This window comes from Artemia franciscana, chromosome 9, assembly GCF_032884065.1.
Source record: "Artemia franciscana chromosome 9, ASM3288406v1, whole genome shotgun sequence".
NCBI classification, from domain to species: domain Eukaryota; kingdom Metazoa; phylum Arthropoda; class Branchiopoda; order Anostraca; family Artemiidae; genus Artemia; species Artemia franciscana.
In genome coordinates this window covers 22,882,971-22,907,423 of record NC_088871.1, presented here as the reverse complement: position 1 = coordinate 22,907,423, position 24,453 = coordinate 22,882,971, and the positions used below count along the sequence as shown (strand labels likewise).

Genomic DNA, 24,453 nt, shown 5'->3' with positions numbered 1-24,453 from the left:
TTTTTTTAGTTATACCTTATGATTCTAGTGATTGCCCTTGAGCTTTGTTAATGGTGATTGCTAATCGAACATTCCCTGTGTCCCCGTCGTCATTTATATATCCCCTGTGCCCCCCGGCGTCTCCATTGTAGTTGTGTACCCGTGTCCCAGTCGTCATTTATATTTCCTGTGTCCCGGTCGTCATTTGTATCCCGGTGTCCCGGTCTGTATATACATTCGTTTTTGAAATGGTATATGATGAATAAATTTTGTATTTTTCCCCTTTTCTTCTTTTTAGTTTTTTTCTTTTTATTTTTAATTTTTTAGTTTTGTTTTTCTCCTTTATTTTTCATTTTTTTTCCTTTTTTTCTTTTTTAGTTTTTTTAGTTTTTTAGCTTTTTTAGTTTTTTTTTATTAGTTTTTCTTTTTCTTTTTTTTTTAGTTTTTTTGTAGTTTTTACCTTTTTTTAGTTTTTTTAGTTTTCTTTACTTATGTGCTGGTCGTTATTTATACTCCCTGTGTCCCGGTCGTCATTTGTGTCCCGGTGCTTTGTTGATGGTGATTGCTAATCTAACATTCCTTGTGTCCCGGGCGCTTTCTCTTTTAGTGTCCCGGTCGTCATTTATATTCCCTATGTGCCGGTCGTCATTTGTGTCCCGATGTCCCTGTCTGTAATTTCGTCAGTCGAAAACATGACGTCAGTCAACACACAATCATGACGTCACCCGACAGACAGACCCACACAGACAACTTATTTTTATATATATATATATATATATATATATATATATATATATATATATATATATATATATATATATATATATATATATATATATATATATTAGCTGTTGGGGTGGCGCTTGGCGCCACCCCAACCTAGTTGGTGGGGCCGCTTCGTGCCCCCCCCAAGCTCTCCCGCGCGCGTATGTCGTTACGCGCCATATTAGTTACGCGCCATTGTAGTTGTGTACCTGTGTACCTTCTATGAATATAGATAGATTTATATATGTGTTTTGAACTACATAAAACTTGCGAATATACAACATTCTTGGCTTTCCCATTGTCTGTGCATATGCAAAGCCTTATGTACTTATAATGACGTCATATGAAAGTTCTTAAGCCGAACTGGCCAGACATGACAATAAACAATCAAGAGAGATAAAGCTCTAAAAAAGAAAACTTCAAACGAGACGACGGCCACTAGAATTAAAAGACTAAAACAACGCGGATATTTCGCCTGTATAAAACAAGGCGTCTTCAGCACAAGATAGAAAATTAAAAGAAAACTAATCTAAAAACAAATAAAAACCACCACCAAATATAATAAATACAATTGTCGCTACTTATCCACGTAGGGAAAAGTAGCTATGCGAGTTACTTCAATGAGAATCAAAGAGCAACTGAGGAAAATTTATGAAAATTGAAACTTAATTAGTTATTCTGTTGCGAAATAATCCTTTTGTAAGCTAACATTGAAGCAACTCTTTTTGGTCTAGTGGGTAATCTTGTCCCCTGGTGATTGTGTAAAATTTTAATTCCCCCATCGACTATTGGTTCATTTTTTAAAAGAATATAAATTGGGTCAATATTTAAATTCCCTGTGTCTCTGTTTATTGAAATATTTGCAAATATATGTTTTTTTAATTTCTATAGCCTCCCTCGCCCACTGAGAAAAACCTCTATCATTAGAAATAGCTGTAGCCTCATCAAATTGTATAAAATGTTCAGGATAAAAGAATGTGTGTTCAGCTAGAGCCGAAACAAAAGTTTCGGGAGGCTTTCTTAGTTGTAGGGTTTTTTCTATTGAGTAGCGATGCTCAATAAATCTTTCAGTAAATTGTTGGTGAGTTCTACCAATATAAAACTTTCCACAGGAACAAGGAATTCTATATACCCCACTAACTAAATCCCCCCGGGTTAAATCCTTCCCAGAATTAAGAAAACTACCTAATGGTCTCACTGATTGGGAACAAGTATCAATGTTATGTTTACCCATAATTCTTTTAAGCATCTCCCCCAAAGTAGGTAAAGAAGGTAAAGAAATGAAACGTTTCGGTAAGTCCAATTCTGTGCACTGTGAAACCCCAATAACCCTATTGTTGTGTTTAATGCGTCTATTTTTTATTATTTTATCAACGAATTTAATCGGGTAACTATTACAAAATAAAACATCCCTCAAATATAACAACTCGGAATCTAAAAACTCCCGGGAACAAATTCTGAAAGCTCTATCCACCAGTGCAATCACAACCCCTCGTTTCACTGAGACAGGGTGGCAAGAGTGAAAGTTCAAATGCCTATCATTGTGGGTAGGCTTTCTATAAACTGAAAAAAGTAAATGGAGCTCACTTTTGATCAATAAGATATCCAGAAGAGGTAGTTTATCACTTTCTTCAAACTCCACAGTAAATTTTACGTTTTTGTCAAAACTATTTAAATGTTTATGGAAAAGGTCTAAAGACTCTAAACCGTGTTTCCAAATGCAGACCACATCATCCATGAATCTGCCCCAGAAACAAGGAGAGAGCCTAAAACTGTGTATGGCGGAGGTTTCAATAGATTCCATGAAGAGATTTGCCAACAAAGGGGAGAGAGATGCCCCCATAGCCAAACCAAACACCTGTTTATAAAATTCACCTCTAAAACCAAAATAAAGAGAATGTTCATTTGCAAGAATAACCAATTTCATAATGACTTCAATCTCCAAACTTGCCATGGTCACATCTTGTATCAAATCAAAGTGCTTTTGTAATTTAATCCTTAATATATCCTCGCACTTTTTTACGTTACAATTTGAATACATGGACACTACATCAAAACTACAGAGAATTGAATTTTCCTCCAGTGTGAAATTTTTTAACTTACTAGTAAGATCAGTGGAATTTTGTATATATGATTTTTGTGTTCCTAAGAGTGGACGCAATGCCACCGACAACCACTTTCCTAATTTTGCCACTGGTGATGAAAAAGTTGATACAATGGGACGGAGGGGGACTCCCGTCTTATGAATTTTGGGTAGACCATAGATCTTTGGTGCGGAAAAACCTCTTGGATAAAATTTATTATAAAATTGTGGGGTAATGTGTAAATTATTTTTCTTTTTCAGGGACTCAAATTCCTTTCTAATCGATTTTACATATTTATCCGTAGGATCGAAATCCAATTTCTTGTAAAAAGTGGTATCCGAAATGATTGTATTCATTTTACGATCATAATCATCGGTGTCCATAATTACAATAGTATTGCCTTTATCTGTCCTAGTGATAGTAAGGGTCTTATCCTTTTTCAAATCAGAAAGCATTTTAATGTCATTTTTTATTATATCATTGTCAATTTTTTTCATGTTAAAAGTCTTAAGTTTCCTTACGATTTCAGCTCTAAGTTCTTGAGGAGCTTCGACTTTATCAATAGAAGCCATAATTCCTGACTCTACCTTAGAGATTATTTTTGAATAAGAAATTGGGGTTGGAAAACAGAATCTAAAACCCTTCGACAAAACTGCCTCTTGTTGACTACTAAGAGTTTTAGACGACAAATTCTTAGTGGCAGGACTCAGACAAAAACGAGGATAAAAAGTAGGGACAATTGTATTTATTATATTTGGTGGTGGTTTTTATTTGTTTATAGATTAGTTTTCTTTTAATTTTCTATCTTGTGCTGAAGACGCCTTGTTTTATACAGGCGAAATATCCGCGTTGTTTTAGTCTTTTAATTCTACTGGCCGTCGTCTCGTTTGAAGTTTTGTTTTTTAGAGCTTTATCTCTCTTGATTGTTTATTGTCATGTCTGGCCAGTTCGGCTTAAGAACTTTCATTCGTCAAGCTTACGGGCAGAAATTAGCCGCTTCTGTCAATTATTATTTTTTTTTTGGTTAAAAAACATGCAAATTTGTTAAATCAGCAAATTCTCTTAAAAAATTGCAAGAAGGAATCAGTGATTCCTAAATCTTTCAGAATCAATACCCATTTTGGTACTGAAAATGAATCAAAATTAAAAAACAAATTAAGCCTCATGGCTTTAAATCACATGATTTCCGAGCAAAAACAAAGACGTTTCAAGTTGTCCAAAGACTTAAATTTTGTCGAAAATTCTTTGAGGAATAACCTTCCATTTGACATTTTTCTGAGGATTAAGGAAATGGCCGTTAGATCTTTCCACCATGATTTCCATTTGTCAAAGGTTCGTTTGGTCGACAAGTTCAATAGCCTTTTGTTTGAAAAGATCCAGAATTTGGATACTTTTTATCCTCGTTTTTGTCTGGGTCCTGCCACTAAGAATTTGTCGTCTAAAACTCTTAGTAGTCAACAAGAGGCAGTTTTGTCGAAGGGTTTTAGATTCTGTTTTCCAACCCCAATTTCTTATTCAAAAATCATCTCTAAGGTAGAGTCAGGAATTATGGCTTCTATTGATAAAGTCGAAGCTCCTCAAGAACTTAGAGCTGAAATCGTAAGGAAACTTAAGACTTTTAACATGAAAAAAATTGACAATGATATAATAAAAAATGGCATTAAAATACTTTCTGATTTGAAAAAGGATAAGACCCTTACTATCACTAGGGCAGATAAAGGCAATACTATTGTAATTATGGACACCGATGATTATGATCGTAAAATGAATACAATCATTTCGGATACCACTTTTTACAAGAAATTGGATTTCAATCCTACGGATAAATATGTAAAATCGATTAGAAAGGAATTTGAGTCCCTGAAAAAGAAAAATAATTTACACATTACCCCACAATTTTATAATAAATTTTATCCAAGAGGTTGTTCCGCACCAAAGATCTATGGTCTACCCAAAATTCATAAGACGGGTGTCCCCCTCCGTCCCATTGTATCAACTTTTTCATCACAAGTGGCAAAATTAGGAAAGTGGTTGTCGGTGGCAACCACTATATCCGCGTTGTTTTAGTCTTTTAATTCTACTGGCCGTCGTCTCGTTTTGAAGTTTTCTTTTTTAGAGCTTTATCTCTCTTGATTGTTTAATGACGTCATATGCAAACGCTCTTTTTAAAAACAAACAAACATACATACATACAACTCGTTTTTATATAGATAGATAGATAGATACAATACAAGATTTATTGAGCATCGCTACTCAATAGAAAAAACCCTACAACTAAGAAAGCCTCCCGAAACTTTTGTTTCGGCTCTAGCTGAACACACATTCTTTTATCCTGAACATTTTATACAATTTGATGAGGCTACAGCTATTTCTAATGATAGAGGTTTTTCTCAGTGGGCGAGGGAGGCTACAGAAATTAAAAAAACATATATTTGCAAATATTTCAATAAACAGAGACACAGGGAATTTAAATATTGACCCAATTTATGATATTCTTTTAAAAAATGAACCAATAGTCGATGGGGGAATTAAAATTTTACACAATCACCAGGGGACAAGATTACCCACTAGACCAAAAAGAGTTGCTTCAATGTTAGCTTACAAAAGGATTATTTCGCAACAGAATAACTAATTAAGTTTCAATTTTCATAAATTTTCCTCAGTTGCTCTTTGATTCTCATTGAAGTAACTCGCATAGCTACTTTTCCCTACGTGGATAAGTAGCGACAATTGTATTTATTATATTTGGTGGTGGTTTTTATTTGTTTTTTGATTAGTTTTCTTTTAATTTTCTATCTTGTGCTGAAGACGCCTTGTTTTATACAGGCGAAATATCCGCGTTGTTTTAGTCTTTTAATTCTACTGGCCGTCGTCTCGTTTTGAAGTTTTCTTTTTTAGAGCTTTATCTCTCTTGATTGTTTAATGACGTCATATGCAAACGCTCTTTTTAAAAACAAACAAACATACATACATACAACTCGTTTTTATATAGATAGATAGATAGATACAATACAAATTAACTGCGTAAAACTTGCGAATATAAAATATTCCTCGCTGTCCAATTGTCGCTTAATTAATTATTAAATTGAGTTTACTGGGAGCTTTCCGTTTCCAATTGCCAGCAATTGATCTGAAAATGTTTGACCAGAGTCATCGTTTTGCAATCGGACACGCATATTTGTAGTTAATTTTAATGTTTTTACGTGTGCCCATAAATTATTGGGCACACGCCTGATTTTTCAGGCAAGCATTCATTTCGTCTGCAGGGGTTGATCTAGGTATTATAGGTAATGTTTGCCTGAAATCTCCCGCAAGCAATATTAATGTGCTGCCAAAGGGTTTCGAATTCCCTCGCAAATCTTTCAAACATTGATCCAGAGCCTCGAGCGATTTTTTGTGTGCTATTGTGCACTCATCCCAAATAATAAGTTTGCATTGCTGCAATACTTTACCCGTCCCAGATGATTTGGAAATATTGCACGTGGGAGTTTCTGTAGAATACAAATTCAGAGGCAATTTCAAAACGGAATGGGCAGTTCTTCCACAGGCAGCAACGTTGCGGCTATTCCGGACGACGCAATTGCCAACGCTATATCATTTTTTGATCGAATTGATGCCAGAATCAGTTTTATCACAAACGTTTTACCAGTACCTCCTGGCGCATCCAAAAAGAAAATTTCTCCAACGTTGTTATCGACACAATGCATTATCGTATCATAAATGTCTTTTTGTTCCGACGTTAACTTGGAAATGTTATTTTGTACATACGACAATAGATCACTCGTACTGTAACTTTGTTCATGATCCAATTCTACACATGTCGCAACAGCAGCGGTACGATTAAGTGAAGGCATTCCCAAATCCTGAAGAGGTTTGTTTGCCATACATACGCACAAATTTCTATAATAACTAAAGTGTAGTTATAAATTTCTGATGTAAAATCAAAAGTCATATCTGACGTCTCTAACCGTTTTCGATGGAGTATATCTTCGGACATTTTTTACTTATATTTTTCCCATAACTCTGTAGGAGCTGAAGGAGAGCAAGTTGTTAGAATAATTCCAAACAATGCACGAATTCGACTTGGAGTTGACGTTTCACAATTGAAGTTCGAATTCAGAGCTTGGCATGCACTACGGTAAGTGTCATGTATAGTACCGTTTACACTTCTCAAATACTCAAAGGACGTCGGACCGGGTACATTCACCAAAAGCAGGCGTAGAAAGAAGCATTCATGTTGATTGGAGTGAACGGTGTAGAGTCTTCCTATCGGGGTATCTTTGAAGATGGTAGGTTGGCCGTCGACTGACTTACCCTGTTTTCGACGTTCAAATACTTTATTTTTAGTATTCCACGTATAATACGAAAAGAATCATTTTTGCAAAGCGAAAAGAAACCGGTTAACTTTGTATCTGGTGGATTCAGGGCTCTTTGTTGCACGTTGGTTTCCGAGAAATAAATACGTTGACCATTCTGTAAATGTACCGCTAAGTGAACAACAGCTGGACTACGTTCATGTATCGGAAATGAAAGAATTCGCCAAACAGCTTCATTACTGCTTATGTATCTTCCAGCCTGATATTGTACGATTTCGTCGATATCTTTGATTTCGGGCTGCAAGCCAAAAACTGCCATGTCACTGCCTTTGTTGACGTATTTACATATGTATTTGATTGCCTTTACGGAGTTACAGTATTCAAAGTTTATGTTTGCATTAAATTTTTTGATAATAATGGGGAATATGGAACAACCCACTGGCTATCTACCTCGAAGGTGGTACTGTTACGCTTCTTTATTATTGCTGTTTTACCGCCATCTTCAGTAGATCTTCTTCTATATTGTGGGTAACCATCATTGCCAGTAATTGTGTTGGATACAGAACAACGCGAAACCAGACTTGCTGCTAAAAGAGAAAGTGAAAAAAGAAGGCGTGGCGAGGAATCACAAGAACAGCAAGAAAACAGGCTTGCGGCTGATAGAGAAAGTAAGAAAAGAAAGCGTGCCGAGGAATCACAAGAGCAACCTGATAATTATCGCCTGGCATTCAGGTACAGCCCAGTCGATGATTATAGCTTGAGTAGATGTGTTCAAATCGGGACTATGTCTAAAATTTGTCCCTATTGGAAGGCCGTGAAATTCAATGGTGAAACAATGGGAATGTGTTGCGCCTCAGGAAAAGTTAAACTTCCTGTATTGGCTACATCACCAGAGCCATTGAAGACTTTGCTTACTGGAACTACGTCAGAATCTAAGCGTTTTTTATCACAGATCAGAAAATATAACTCATATTTCCAAATGACGTCGTCTGGTGCCCAAATCGAAAATCCAGATCAATTTATGCCTGATTTCAAAGTAAAAGGGCAAATTTATCATAGAGCAGGGTCCCTTCTATCATTCTCAGGCGACAATCATAGATTTTTACAATTGTACTTCATCAGTGATAGAAATTCTGAATTGAATGCACGTTGCAAAATTTCTGCCGACGTTGAAAGGACAATCGTTTCCCAATCTTTTCCACGAAAATAATAATTTAGTGCGTCTGTTAAAAACAGCCATCGATTTGATGCCTATTGATACGCATAAAATTGTTATTTCCGCTGACAAAAAGCCTCCTGGCCAACATGTGCGTAGATACAATGCTCCAACCATCGATGAAGTGGCAATCGTTATGGTCGGTGATCAGTTTTTACCTCAAGATATTATTCTTATTAAGCGAAACGCTCAATTGGTAAGAATTGCTGAAACTCATCGATGCTACGATGGCCTACAATATCCTATCATTTTTTGGGGTGGAGCCGACGGCTATCACTTTAATATTAAATTGATAAATCCAGCCACTAACAAAGAAATGAATAAGAAATGCAGTGCAATGCATTATTATTCCTATAGACTAATGATTCGGCAAGATGAAGACAATTATATTTTAAAATGCCGTCAATTTACCAATACGTCGTTGATATGTATGCAAAATTTGAATCAGACCGTTTGCTATTTATCCGTCTGAATCAGACCAAGCTCCGCTCTGAACAATACATTCATTTGCGAGATGCAGTTGTAAATGACGGTAATACCACAAACGTTGGAAGATTAACGATTTTACCTTCTTCATATGCTGGCAGTCCCCGTCATATGCATGAATATGCTCAAGATGCTATTGCGTATGTTCGTCTCTATGGTCGTCCAGATTTATTTATTACATTTACATGTAATCAATCTTGGGACGAGATACAGCAGCTTTTACTTCAAGGACAATCAGCGGTTCATACATATGACATTACGGCCCGTGTCTTCCGGCAAAAGTTGAAATCACTGATAAACTACATAGTAAAACTTGAACTGTTGTCAGTGCGATGCTGGATGTGCTCAGTGGAATGGCAAAAACGAGGATTGCCACACGCACATATACTAATATGGCTACATTATAAAATTACTTCTAACAAAATTGATGATTTTTATTTCCGCTGAAATACCTGATGAAAATGTCGATAAGGGGTTATATGATATTGTTGTAAAAAATATGATACATGGACCTTCCGGTGCACTGAACGAAAATTCACCATGCATGGCCAAAGGAAGGTGCACAAAGCAATATCCTCGACTTTTAGTACCCAACACAATTACTGGCAATGATGGTTACCCAATATAGAAGAAGATCTACTGAAGATGGCGGTAAAACAGCAATAATAAAGAAGCGTAACGGTACCACCATCGAAGTAGATAACCAGTGGGTTGTTCCATATTCCCCATTATTATCAAAAACATTTAATGCCCACATAAACGTTGAATACTGTAACTCCGTAAAGGCAATCAAATACATATGTAAATACGTCAACAAAGGCAGTGACATGGCAGTTTTTGGCTTGCAGTCCGAAATCAAAGATATCGACGAAATCGTAACATATCAGGCTGGAAGATACATAAGCAGTAATGAAGCTGTTTGGCGAATTCTTTCATTTCCGATACATGAACGTAGTCCAGCTGTTGTTCACTTAGCGGTACATTTACAGAATGGTCAACGTGTTTATATTTCGGAATTCAACGTGCAACAAAGAGCCCTGAATCCACCGGATACAAAGTTAACTCCGTAAAGGCAATCAAATACATATGTAAATACGTCAACAAAGGCAGTGATATGGCAGTTTTTGGCTTGCAGCCCGAAATCAAAGATATCGACGAAATCGTACAATATTAGGCTGGAAAATACATAAGCAGTAATGAAGCTGTTTGGCGAATTCTTTCATTTCCGATAAATGAACGTAGTCCAGCTGTTGTTCACTTAGCGGTACATTTACAGAATGATCAACGTATTTATTTCTCAGAAACCAACGTGCAACAAAGAACCCTGAATCCACCAGATACAAAGTTAACCGGTTTCTTTTCGCTTTGCAAAAATGATTCTTTTGCAAAAAAACTGCTGTATACTGAAGTGCCTTCGTATTACACGTGGAATACTAAAAATAAAGTATTTGAACGTCGAAAACAGGGTAAGTCAGTCGACGGCCAACCTACCATCTTCAAAGATACCACGATAGGAAGACTCTACACCGTTCACCCCAATCAACATGAATGCTTCTTTCTACGCCTGCTTTTGGTGAATGTACCCGGTCCGACATCCTTTGAGTATTTGAGAACTGTAAACGGTACTATACATGACACTTACCGTAGTGCATGCCAAGCTCTGAATTTATTGGGGACTGACCAACACTGGGATAACTGCATCAATGACGCGTGTGAAACGTCAACTCCAAGTCGAATTCGTGCATTGTTTGGCATCATTTTAACAACTTGATCTCCATCAGCTCCTACAGAGCTATGGGAAAAATATAAGTAAAAAATGTCCGAAGATATACCCCATCGAAAACAGTTAGAGACGTCAGATATGACTTCTGATTTTATATCAGAAATTTATAACTACACTTTAGTTATTATAGAAGATTTGCGCGTACGTATGGCAAACAAACCTCTTCAGGATTTGGGAATGCCTTCAACTAACCGTATCGCTGCTGTTTCGACATGTGTAGAATTGGATCGTGAACAAAGTTACAGTACGAGGGATCTATTGTCGTATGTACAAAATAACATTTCCAAGTTAACGTCGGAACAAAAAGACATATATGATACGATAATGCATTGTGTCGATAACAACGTTGGAGAAATTTTCCTTTTGGATGCACCAGGAGGTACTGGTAAACCGTTTGTGATAAAACTGATTCTGGCATCAATTCGATCAAAAAATGATATAGCGTTGGCAATTGCGTCGTCCGGAATAGCCGCAACATTGCTGCCTGGTGGAAGAACTGCTCATTCCGCTTTGAAATTGCTGCTGAATTTGCATTCTACAGAAACTCCCACGTGCAATATTTCCAAATCATCTGGGATGGGTAAAGTATTGCAGCAATGCAAACTTATTATTTGGGATGAGTGCACAATGGCACACAAAAAATCGCTCGAGGCTCTGGATCAATGCTTGAAAGATTTGCGAGGGAAGTCGAAACCCTTTGGCCGCACATTAATATTGCTTGCGGGAGATTTAAGGCAAACATTACCTATAATACCTAGATCAACTCCTGCAGAGGAAATGAATGCTTGCCTGAAAATTCTAATTTATGGGCACACGTAAAAACATTAAAATTAACTACAAATATGCGTGTCCGATTGCAAAACGATGACTCTGGTCAAACATTTTCAGATCAATTGCTGGCAATTGGAAACGGAAAGCTCCCAGTAGACTCAATCTCAGGACGTATACAACTACCTGCTGATTTCTGTAATTTAGTTACGTCCAAAAATGAATTGATTGAAAAAGTATTTCCGAATATTCTAAACAATTATAAAAATAATAAATGGCTAAGTGAAAGAGCGATTCTTGCACCCAAAAATATAGACGTCCACGAAATCAACAATATTGTTTTGACCAAGATTCGAGACCAGGCAGTCCATTACAAGTCAGTCGACACAGTTTTGTAACCAAATGAAGCGGTTAATTATCCATCTGAATTTTTAAATTCCGTGGATTTTCAGGGTTTCCACCACACGTGCTACAACTGAAAATAGGCGTACCAATAATACTTTTAAGAAATATCAACCCACCAAAGCTTTGCAATAGCACGCGGCTTGCCGTAAAAAAAAACAATGGAAAACCTAATAGAGGCCACAATCTTGACAGGGCCTTTTGAGGGTGAGGCTGTTCTTATTCCTCGCATTCCCATGATTCCAACGGATCTGCCTTTTCAATTTAAATGATTGCAATTCCCAATTCGATTAGAATTTGCAATCACCATTAACAAATCTCAAGGTCAATCATTAGAAAAATGTGGTATAGATCTTAATACTGATTGTTTTTCCCATGGACAATTGTACGTTGCATGTCCTAGGGTCGGTAAACCTGACAATCTATTTATATGCAGCGACAATTGGACAGCGAAGAATGTTGTACATTCGCAAGTTTTACGCAGTTTATTTGTATTGTATATATCTATCTATCTATCTATATAAAAACGAATTGTGTGTATGCATGTTTGTTTGTTTGTAAAAAGAGCGTTTGCATATGACGTCATTATTAGTACATAAGGCTTTGTATATGGACAGACAATGGGAAAGCCAAGAATGTTGTATATTCGCAATTTTTACGTAGTTTGAAACACATATATAAATCTATCTATATTCACAGGTGGGACACAGGGACACATCTACAATGGCGCGTAACTAATATGGCGCGTAAGGACTCACGCGCGCGGGGGATAAAAATAAGTTGTCTGTGTGTGTGTGTCTGTCGAGTGACGTCATGTTTGTGTGGACTGACGTCATGTTTTCGACTGACGAAATTACAGACCGGGACATCGGGACACAAATGACGACCGGGACACCGGCACATCTATCTATATATATAAAAATAAGTTGTCTGTGGATGTGTCTGTCAGGTGACGTCATGTTTGTGTGTTGACTGACGTCATGAAGTTAGTTGTCGTCATTTTTGTTATGACGGTGACGTCATTAAAGATATTTAAGACATGCGTTAAAGTAGAAATCTATTAATGTTTAATTTTAAAATGACTGATGAACTTACAATGGCAACAGCCGAGGATGATGCTTAAAGAGTCTATGCCAAAAAATTTGCTGCTGTTAGAGAAAGTCAGAAAAGAAAGCGTGCCGAGGAATCAAAAGAACAGCAAGGAAACAGGCTTGAGGCTGATAGAGAAAGAAAGAACAGAAAGCGTGCCGAGGAACTACCAGAGCAACGCGAAAGCAGACTTGCTGCTAAAAGAGAAAGTGAAAAAAGAAGGCGTGCCGAGGAACTACCAGAGCAACATGAAACAAGACTTGCTGCTAAAAGAGAAAGTGAAAAAAGAAGGCGTGCCGAGGAATCACAAGAACAGCAAGAAATCTGGCTTGCTGCTGATAGAGAAAGTAAGAAAATAAAGCGTGCCGAGGAATCAGAGCAACCTGAAAGTTATCGCCTGGCATTCAGGTACAGCCCAGTCGATGATTATAGCTTGAGTAGATGTGTTCAAATCGGGACTATGTCTAAAATTTGTCCCTATTCCAAGGCCTTGAAATTCAATGGTGAAACAATGGGAATGTGTTGCGCCTCAGGAAAAGTTAAACTTCCTCTATTGGCTGCACCACCAGAGCCATTGAAGACTTTCCTTACTGGAACTACGTCAGAATCTAAGCGTTTTTTGTCACAAATCAGAAAATATAACTCATGTTTCCAAATGACGTCGTTTGGAGCCCAAATCGAAAATCCAGATCAATTTATGTCTACTTTCAAAGTAAAAGGGCAAATTTATCATAGAGCAGGGTCCCTTCTACCATTCTCAGGCGAGAATCATAAATTTTTAAAATTGTACTTCATCAGTGATAGCAATTCTGAATTGAATGCACGTTGCGATATTTCTCCCAACGTTGAAAGGACAATCGTTTCCCAATTGCAACATCTTTTCCACGAAAATAATAATTTAGTGCGTCTGTTCAAAACAGCCATCGATTTGATGCCTATTGATACGCATAAAATTGTTATTTCCGCTGATAAAACGCCTCCTGGCCAACATGTGCGTAGATACAATGCTCCAACTATCGACGAAGTGGCAATTGTTATGGTCGGTGATCAGTGTTTACCTCGAGATATTATTCTTCATAAGCGAAACGCTCAGTTGTTAAGAATTGCTGAAACTCGTCGATGCTATGATGCCCTACAATATCCTATCATTTTTTGGGATGGAGCCGACGGCTATCACTTTAATATTAAATTGATGAATCCAGCCACTAACAAAGAAATGAATAAGAAATGCAGTGCAATGCATTATTATTCCTATAGACTAATGATTCGGCAGGATGAAGAAAATTATATTTTAAAATGCCGTGAATTGTTTCACCAATTTGTCGTTGATATGTATGCTAAAATTGAATCAGAACGTTTGCTATATATCCGCCTGAATCAGACCAAGCTCAGCTCTGAACAATACATTCATTTGTGAGATGCAGTTATAAATGACGGTAATACCACAAACGTTGGAAGATTAACAATTTTACCTTCGTCATATGCTGGCAGTCCCCGTCATATGCATGAATATGCTCAAGACGCTATTGCGTATGTTCGTCTCTATGGTCGTCCAGATTTATTTATCACATTTACATTTAATCAATCTTGGGACGAGATACTGCAGCTTTTACTTCAAGAACAATCGGCGGTTCATAGACATGACATTACGACCCTTGTCTTCCGGCAAAAGTTTAAATCACTGATAAACTACATAGTAAAACTTGAAGTGTTTGGGTCAGGGCGATGCTGGATCTACTCAGTTGAATGGCAAAAACGAGGATTGCCACACGCACATATACTAATCTGGCTACATAAAAAAATTACTTCGAACGAAATTGATGATGTGATTTCCGCTGAAATACCTGATGAAAATGTCGATAAGGGGTTACATGATATTATTGTAAAAAATATGATACATGGACCTTGCGGTGCACTGAACGAAAATTCACCATGCATGGCCAAAGGAAGGTGCACAAAGCAATATCCTCGACTTTTAGTATCCAACACAATTACTGGCAATGATGGTTACCCATAATATAGAAGAAGAACTACTGAAGATGGCAGTAAAACAGCAATAATAATGAAGCGTAACGGGACCACCATCGAAGTAGATAACCAGTGGGTTGTTCCATATTCCCCATTATTATCAAAAATATTTAATGCAGACATAAACGTTGAATACTGTAACTCCGTAAAGGCAATCAAATACATATGTAAATACGTCAACAAAGGCAGTGACATGGCAGTTTTTGGCTTGCAGCCCGAAATCAAAGATATCGACGAAATCGTACAATATCAGGCTAGAAGATACATAAGCAGTAATGAAGCTGTTTGGTGAATTCTTTGATTTCCGGTACATGAACGTAGTCCAGCTGTTGTTCACTTAGCGGTACATCTACAGAATGGTCAACGTGTTTATTTCTCGGAAACCAACGTGCAACAAAGAGCCCTGAATCCACCGGATACAAAGTTAACCGGTTTCTTTTTGCTTTGCAAAAATGATTCTTTTGCAAAAAAACTGCTGTATACTGAAGTGCCTTCGTATTACACGTGGAATACTAAAAATAAAGTATTTGAACGTCGAAAACAGGGTAAGTCATAGGGAATATAAATGACGACCGGGACGCTCAAAGAGAAAGCGACCGGGACACAAGGTATGTTCGATTAGCAATCACCATCAACAAAGCACCGGGACACAGGGAGTATAAATGACGACCAGGACATAAGTAAAAAAAAACTAAAAAAAAGGTAAAAACTACAAAAAAACTAAAAAGAAAAAAAAAGCAACTAAAAACTAATAAAAAAACTAAAAAAGCTAAAAAACTAGAAAAACTAAAAAAGAAAAAAAGAGAAAAAAAGGAAAAAAATGAAAAATAAAGGAGAAAAACAAAACTAAAAAAAAATAAAAAGAAAAAAAGGGGAAAAATACAAAAATTTATTTCATCATATACCATTTCAAAAACGAATGTACATACAGACCGGGACAACGGGATACAAATGACGACTGGGACACAGGGACTATAAATGACGACCGGGACACAGGGACACAACTACAACGGGGACGCCGGGGGGCACAGGGGGATATATAAATGATGACGGGGACACAGGGAATGTTCGATTAGCAATCACCGTCAACAAAGCTCAAGGGCAATCATTAGAATCATGAGGTATAACTTAAAAACTAAAAAAAGGTGAAAAACTAAAAACTAAAAATACCAATTCAAAAACGAATGTATATACAGACCGGGACACCGGGACACAAATGACGACCGGGACACAGGGAATATAAATGACGACCGGGACACAACTACAACGGGGACGCCGGGGGGCACAGGGGGATATTTAAATGACGACGGCGACACAGGGAATGGTCGATTAGCAATCACCATCAACAAAGCTCAAGGGCAATCATTAGAATCATGAGGTATAGATCTGAACACGGATTGTTTTCCCATGGACCATTATATGTTGCATATTCAAGAGTCGGTAAACCTGACGATCTATTTATATGCACAGACAATGGGACAGCAAAGAATGTTGTATATTCGCAAGTTTTACGTAGTTAAAAACATATATATATATATATATATATATATATATATATATATATATATATATATATATTCACAGGTGGGACATAGGGACACAACTAATATGGCGCGTAACGACTTACGCGCGCGGGGGAGCTTGGAGGGGGCGCTTCCGGGACACAAATGACGACCGAGACAGAGGGAATATAAATGACGACCGGGAACCTCAAAGAGAAATTACAGACTGGGACACCCGGACTCAAATCACGACCGGGGTACAGGGAATATAAATTACGACCAGGACACGGGGACACAACTACAACGGGGACGCCGGGGGCACAGGCGGGATATATAAATGACGATCGGGACACAGGGATTGTTCGAATAGAAATTAAAGACCGGGACAGCGGGACACAAATGACGACCGGGACACAGGGAATATAAATGACGACCGGGACACTCAAAGAGAATTTACAAACTGGGACACCGGGACACAAATGACGACCGGGACACAGGAATATAAATGACGACCGGGACACAGGGACACATCATTAGAATAATGAGGTATAGATCTGAATACGGATTGTTTTTCCCATGGACAATTATATGTTGCATGTTCAAGAGTCAGTAAACCTGACAATCTATTTATATGCACAGACAATGGGACAGCGAAGAATGTTGTATATTCGCATAGCGTGCCGAGGAATCACAAGAACAGCAAGAAAACAGGCTTGCGACTGATAGAGAAAGTAAGAAAAGAAAGCGTGCCGAGGAATCACAAGAGCAACGCGAAACCAGACTTGCTGCTAAAAGAGAAAGTAAAAAAAGAAGGCTAAAAGTATTTAAGAAAATCGTTCAAAGACAAATTTTTAATTGTAAGAAGATCGGGGACGGAAAAATGTTTAATTATAAAATGACTGAAGAACCTACAATGGCAACAGCCGAGGAAGCTGCTCAAAGAGTCTATGCCAAAAAACTTGCGGCTGATAGAGAAAGTAAGAAAAGAAAGCGTGCCGAGGAATCACAAGAACAGCAAGAAAACTGGCTTGCGGCTAAAGAACGCAAAACCGCGCAGTTAGATGAAAATCCACCTGGACAGCGAGAGTCAAAACATATCAAAACTGAAAATGATTGCGATGATGATTGGGTTTGGGATTTTGCATCAATGCCTACCAGATTTAATTTAAAAAAACAAACGTTCGGCGATATGTACTTCATAGTGACGCTGAAAAATAAAGCAGAAAAAGAAAACTGAAAAAAGAAAAAAGGTAAAAAACTAAAAAAAAACTAAAAGGAAAAGACACTCAAAGAGAAATTACAGACCAGGACACAAATGACGACCGAGACAAAGGGAATATAAATGACGACTGGGAACCTCAAAGAGAAATTACAGACTGGGACACCCGGACACAAATCACGACCGGGACACAGGGAGTATAAATGACGACCGGGACACAGGGACACTACGGATTGTTTTTCCCATGGACAATTATATGTTGCATGTTCAAGAGTCAGTAAACCTGACAATCTTTTTATATGCACAGACAATGGGACAGCGAAGAATGTTGTATATTCGCATGTTTTACGTAGTTAAAAACATATATTTATATCTATCTCTATTCACATGTGGGACACAGGGACATAACTATAATGGCGCGTAACTAATATGGCGCTTAACGACTTACGCGCTCGGGGGGAGGCTTGGGGGGCGCAAAGCGCCCCACCAACTAGGTGTTGGGGTGGCGCGAAGCCCCACCCCAACAGCTAGTATAAGATATATATATATATATATATATATATATATATATATATATATATATATATATATATATATATATATCTATCTATATAAAAATAAGTTGTCTGTCTGTCTGTGGATGGATGGATCAGGTGACGTCACCTGAAAAAACTGGTTCAGGTGACGTCAAAACTGAAAAAACTAAAAAAAGGCAAAAACTACAAAAAAAAACTAAAAACTAATAAAAAAAATAAAAAAGCTAAAAAACTAAAAAAACTAAAAAAAGGCAAAAACTACAAAAAAAAACTAAAAACTAATAAAAAAGCTAAAAAACTAAAAAAACTAAAAAAAGGCAAAAACTACAAAAAAAACTAAAAACTAATAAAAAAAATAAAAAAGCTAAAAAACTAAAAAAACTAAAAAAAGGTAAAAAACTAAAAAAACTAAAAACTAAAAAAAACTAAAAATTAGGAAAAAACTGAAAAATAAGCTAAAATAAAGGTAAAAACCAATAAAAAACTAAAAAAAAAACTGAAAAAACTAAAAAAAGGCAAAAACTACAAAAAAAAACTAAAAACTAATAAAAAAAGTAAAAAAGCTAAAAAACTAAAAAAACTAAAAAAACTAAAAAAAGGTAAAAAACTAAAAAAAATAAAAAATAAAAAAAAAACTAAAAAAAAGGAAAAAACTGAAAAATAAGCTAAAATAAAGGTAAAAACCAATAAAAAACTAAAAAGAAAAAAAGGAAAAAACTAAAAAAAATTTTCATCTAAAAAACTAAAAAAAACTAAAAAAGGTAAAAACTAAAAGAACTAAAAAAGAAAAAAATAAATGACGAAACTCAAAGAGAAAGCGACCAGGACAAAAGGAATGTTCGATTAGCAATCAACAAAGCACCGGGACACAGGGAGTATAAATGACGACCAGGACATAAGTAAAAAAAAAAACTATCTATCTATCTATCTATATATATAAAAATAAGTTGTCTGTCTGTCTGTGGATGGATGGATCAGGTGACGTCACCTGAAAAAACTGGATCAGGTGACGTCAAAACTGAAAAAACTAAAAAAAGGCAAAAACTACAAAAAAAAACTAAAAACTAATAAAAAAAATAAAAAAGCTAAAAAACTAAAAAAACTAAAAAAAGGCAAAAACTACAAAAAAAAAACTAAAAACTAATAAAAAAGCTAAAAAACTTAAAAAAGGCAAAAACTACAAAAAAAACTAAAAACTAATAAAAAAAATAAAAAAGCTAAAAAACTAAAAAAACTAAAAAAACTAAAAAAAGGTAAAAAACTAAAAAAACTAAAAAAAACTAAAAAAAAGGAAAAAACTGAAAAATAAGCTAAAATAAAGGTAAAAACCAATAAAAAACTAAAAAAAAAAACTGAAAAAACTAAAAAAAGGCAAAAACTACAAAAAAAACTAAAAACTAATAAAAAAATCTATACATATAAAAATAAGTTGTCTGTGGATCTGTGGATCGTGGATCAGGTGACGTCACCTGAAAAAACTGGATCAGGTGACGTCAAAACTGAAAAAACTAAAAAAAGGCAAAAACTACAAAAAAACTAAAAACTAATAAAAAAAATAAAAAAGCTAAAAAACTAAAAAAACTAAAAAAAGGCAAAAACTACAAAAAAAACTAAAAACTAATAAAAAAGCTAAAAAACTAAAAAAACTAAAAAAAAGGCAAAAACTACAAAAAAACTAAAAACTAATAAAAAAAATAAAAAAGCTAAAAAACTTAAAAAAACTAAAAAAACTAAAAAAAGGTAAAAAACTAAAAAAACTAAAAACTAAAAAAAAACTAACAAAAAGGAAAAAACTGAAAAATAAGCTAAAATAAAGGTAAAAACCAAAAAAAAACTAAAAAAAACTGAAAAAACTAAAAAAAGGCAAAAACTACAAAAAAACTAAAAACTAATAAAAAAAAGTAAAAAAGCTAAAAAACTAAAAAAACTAAAAAACTAAAAAAAACTAAAAAAGGTAAAAAACTAAAAAAAATAAAAAATAAAAAAAAAATAAAAAAAAAGGAAAAAACTGAAAAATAAGCTAACATAAAGGTAAAAACCAATAAAAAACTAAAAAGAAAAAAAGGAAAAAACTAAAAAAATTTTCATCTAAAAAACTAAAAAAAACTAAAAAAGGTAAAAACTAAAAGAACTAAAAAAGAAAAAAATAAATGACGACACTCAAAGAGAAAGCGACCAGGACAAAAGGAATGTTCGATTAGCAATCAACAAAGCACCGGGACACAGGGAGTATAAATGACGACCAGGACATAAGTAAAAAAAAAATTAACAAAACTAAAAAGAAGGTAAAAACTACAAAAAAACTAAAAAGAAAAAAAAACTAAAAACTAATAAAAAAAATAAAAAATCTAAAAATCTAAATAAACTAAAAAAGAAAAAAAAAGGAAAAAAATAAAGGAGAAAAACAAAACTAAAAAACGAATGTATATACAGACCGGTACACCGGGATACAAATGACGACCGGGACACAGGGAATATAAATGACGACCGGGACACAGGGACACAACTACAACGGGGACACCGGGGGAAACAGGGGGATATAAATGACGACCGGGACAAAAAAACTAAAAAGAAAAAAAAACTAAAAACTAATAAAAAAACTAAAAAATCTAAAAATCTAAATAAGCTAAAAAAGAAAAAAAGGAAAAAAATAAAGGAGAAAAACAAAACTAAAAAACGAATGTATATACAGACCGGGACACCGGGATACAAATGACGACCGGGACACAGGGAATATAAATGACGACCGGGACACAGGGACACAACTACAACGGGGACACCGGGGGAAACAGGGGGATGTAAATGACGACCGGGACACTGGGACAGGGAATGGTCGATTAGCAATCACCATCAACAAAGCTCAAGGGCAATCATTAGAATCATGAGGTATAGATCTGAATACAGATTGTTTTCCCATGGACCATTATATGTTGCATGTTCAAGAGTCGGTAAACCTGACAATCTATTTATATGCAAAGACAATGGGACAGCAAAGAATGTTGTATATTCGCATATATATATATATATATATATATATATATATATATATATATATATATATATATATATATATATATATATATATATATATATATATCACTTCAAGCAGAATTTACTACGACTACGTACTTAAACTACAATTTGGCCCCAAATTTTTGTGCTACTTTAGCTAGAACTGGTGTGACAGATGCTTATTGGAATTGTTGCTATTTTATTTGTATATACATGCTTGAACTTAAGGCTTTTGGGTGATGGGGCCAATAAGAATAACAAGTGGATTCTCAGGGCATATTTTTGTGATTTTCCTTGGGGGGGGGATGACTTCGGACTAATCCGGCGAGGAAGATATTTTCTAAATTTCTCCCGCGCTCATAGATGTGAACTATTTTCTCAATAAAATTTCTTTCTCTCGTTAACCCTGCTGTTTAAGGAAGGTTGAGTGGAGGGGGGGGATAATGAAGTTGTTCTTATTTATGTCAACATAAAAAACCTTGACCCGTAACCTTGAGAAAAAATTGTCGACAACAAGGGTACAGTTTCTTATATAGGGTACAGTTTCAGTTTTTAATTTCTATGTTAACTGTTCTCTATATGTACACAGGCATGGTATTAAGGCCATATATGGGAGGGAGATCATAACCAAGAAAAATTGTTGGTCGACCACAAGTTTTCAGTTTTTCTGAAGAGGGGATCTCAATCAATCTCCGGGGAGGCATTTATCCCTATCTCCCTAATTCGCAGTTATGGAATCCTAAATATAAAATTGTTTTCTCTCGTATCTGGAAATTTCTACTGCGGAATTTCATTCGTATGTCCTTAACTAACTCAGTTATTCAATCGAATTTGAGTCTCTAAGTTTCTTTTTTCGATCTTCTTTAATGGAAAATATCTGCGTCAGAAAAAAAAATGAAAAAAGGGTTGTCTGTACTCTCTCTTTTTGTTCTTTTAGTCTGATATTTTTAGGTTGGCGACAACTTGGTGTTTTTGCATCCAAAATGTAGCATGAATATAGGTGGCCATCGATGTGGGATAATCAGAGTTCAGCGAAGAAGAAACCCCGGACTTGATGCGTTACATTTGCCCCATGCTCTAGAACCGCATGGAATTTATAGAATTCCACTTGAGATAAAGTAAGTAAGTTTAAAAAGTTATTTTTACTGATTGTAATTCCTTGTTTATTTTTTAAAACGTAGTTAACGAGGTTATCATTAAAGTTGCTCCAAATGCTGGTCAATTTTACCTGGTTTCGTTGGGAGGTAAAATATAACTTACAAAACTTGATGAAAACTGAATAAATACGGAAATGAACACTGAAAGAAAGGCAATAAATAAACAAGGGCCCCTTCTCTGGCATTTATCAAGCGGCTCCAAACAGCAATAAGAAGATGCCAAGTGTACCGATTCTTGTCGTACCGCTTTACTACGGACACCTGACTTTGTCTCTCAACTCCCCGATCCATGCAACCCCTCCCCTGTTTCTTTAATACGATTATTTTGGGGGCCAAACCCCTAAGAATAAAAGAAAAGAATTAGATGAAAAATAGAAGTAAGTAGGAAACGAATATTATTGTCCCAATGAGCAAAACCGTAGATAATACAAAGTATAAACCAATTAAAAATAATCTTTGTTAACAGACAATATGAGAAATTTCTACTATTGGTAAGGAATTATTAATCTAGTATTTTTCTTTTTTAAGTGATACCATCAAAGACTTAAAGCCACCTCAATATCACAGAAAGCTTCATCTTCAAACAAAGAGATTTTACAGGAGGACTTTATAGTAAGGTGCTGTGAACATTTTTTATGTATAAAAATAAGCAACGGAATTCATCGCTGGATAGGATTTTGAGCTTTCCGGGGTCTTTTAAAGGTATATCATTTAGACTGATTTGGAAAAGCTATAAAATAGCCATTAAAAAAATCTGGAGACAAGCCCTTTTACCTTATCAGGGTTGACGCCAGAGTAAATGATTGCTAAATTTCAGTGTTTATTTGCCATAAAAACAGAAAGGGCCCCCAGAAAATTAAAAAGGAAAGTCTAATTATTTCTTTGATTTAAAGCAGAAGAGCCGTTCTGAATGGAGTATAACGCTGACTGAAGCTGTCTCCGAAGCATTTAGTCATAGAACTTTCTTTGTGCTGATAGTCAGAATGAGTTGGGCACCAGTTTGATTTTTTTGTCGTCCTGGTAAGTGGTGGCATAAAGGAAAAAAGGCTTCTCAGAAGATTGTGAATGATTGTAGAAGACAGCCATTGACGCTGTACTGAATCTTCTATTAAAAATTATGCTGGTATATGTACTTGTGGCGGGAATCAGGCGTTCCTATCTTGCCGGGCATCAAGGATCTTTGACATTTGTATGGACCATGCAGTGTGGTCTGCTACCAGCTGCTTTGCAAGTGGGAGCCATTGGGTTGTGACTGAACTTTCTACCCCCTCCCCCCAATAGGTTCAAGGTTCGATTTAATTGGATTCCACCAGTTATCTCGTTTTCTTTCTTGGTGTCTCTTCCATGATCTGAGGGGTTCAGCTAGAAGGATTCGGCGAGGCAAGTACTCTGGTGGCCTCTATAAGGCATGGCCAAATCATTTCAGTCGACACTCCTTGATTGTTATATCAACCCACCTCTTGATGGAACACATTCGTCTATATCCACGTTTAATGTGTGATCACGCAGGTGCATCCTGAGGATACTACACAGACAGGTATGCTCAAGCACCTTCAGTGCATTTTCATGTAGTTGCTTCACGGACCAAGTTTCGCATCCATAAGGAAATTTAGAAATTTAAGCTAGATAAAGTAGAGCTTTAGTGCTTACACTAATTTCACGCCGGTTCCACAACACTTTTTTGAGGGAAGTAAAGAACATCGATGCCTTCTGCAATCGCTGTTGAATGTTGGCGTCTGAAGATCCATCAGTGCAAAGCTGGGAGCCAAGGTATGTGAAGTTGTCGCCTTGATCCAATTATACTTGATTTACAGTTAGCGAAAGAGGATCAGCATGGTTTATTGCCATAAATTTTGCCTTCCCTATTCTGAATTTCAAGCTAATGCGATCTGCCCATGTCACCACATCACCAAGAATAGTTTGGATTGTCTCTGCGTCTGAGAGGATTGGGACATTATCACGTAGTCAAGGTCATCAAGTGAAAGGCTCTGTCCAATCTGAACTCCTGGACGAGATGATAGGGCATTCTTAAGCACCCAATAAATACAGTAGTTTTAAAGAGTCAGAGACATGATGCAGGCTTGTTTCACTGCAGACTCAATCAGGAATTC

General features: G+C 36.0%; 2 protein-coding genes across 2 annotated transcripts in view; both read left to right on the top strand.

The window, feature by feature from the left end:
* Positions 1-22,303, top strand: part of LOC136031156 (F-box only protein 42-like) — a gene marked incomplete at its 3' end in the record, with an annotated part of 84,575 nt that extends 62,272 nt beyond the window's left edge. The window contains 1 exon segment of the mRNA XM_065710488.1: positions 22,137-22,303. Coding sequence (XP_065566560.1) covers positions 22,137-22,303 — 167 coding nt within the window.
* Positions 22,304-24,045: 1,742 nt separating this feature from the next.
* LOC136030793 (zinc finger BED domain-containing protein 5-like) overlaps positions 24,046-24,453 on the top strand; it is a 3,730-nt gene continuing 3,322 nt past the window's right edge. Inside the window, exon 1 of the mRNA XM_065709839.1 lies at positions 24,046-24,112. Coding sequence (XP_065565911.1) covers positions 24,046-24,112 — 67 coding nt within the window. The remainder of the gene's footprint in view (positions 24,113-24,453) is intronic.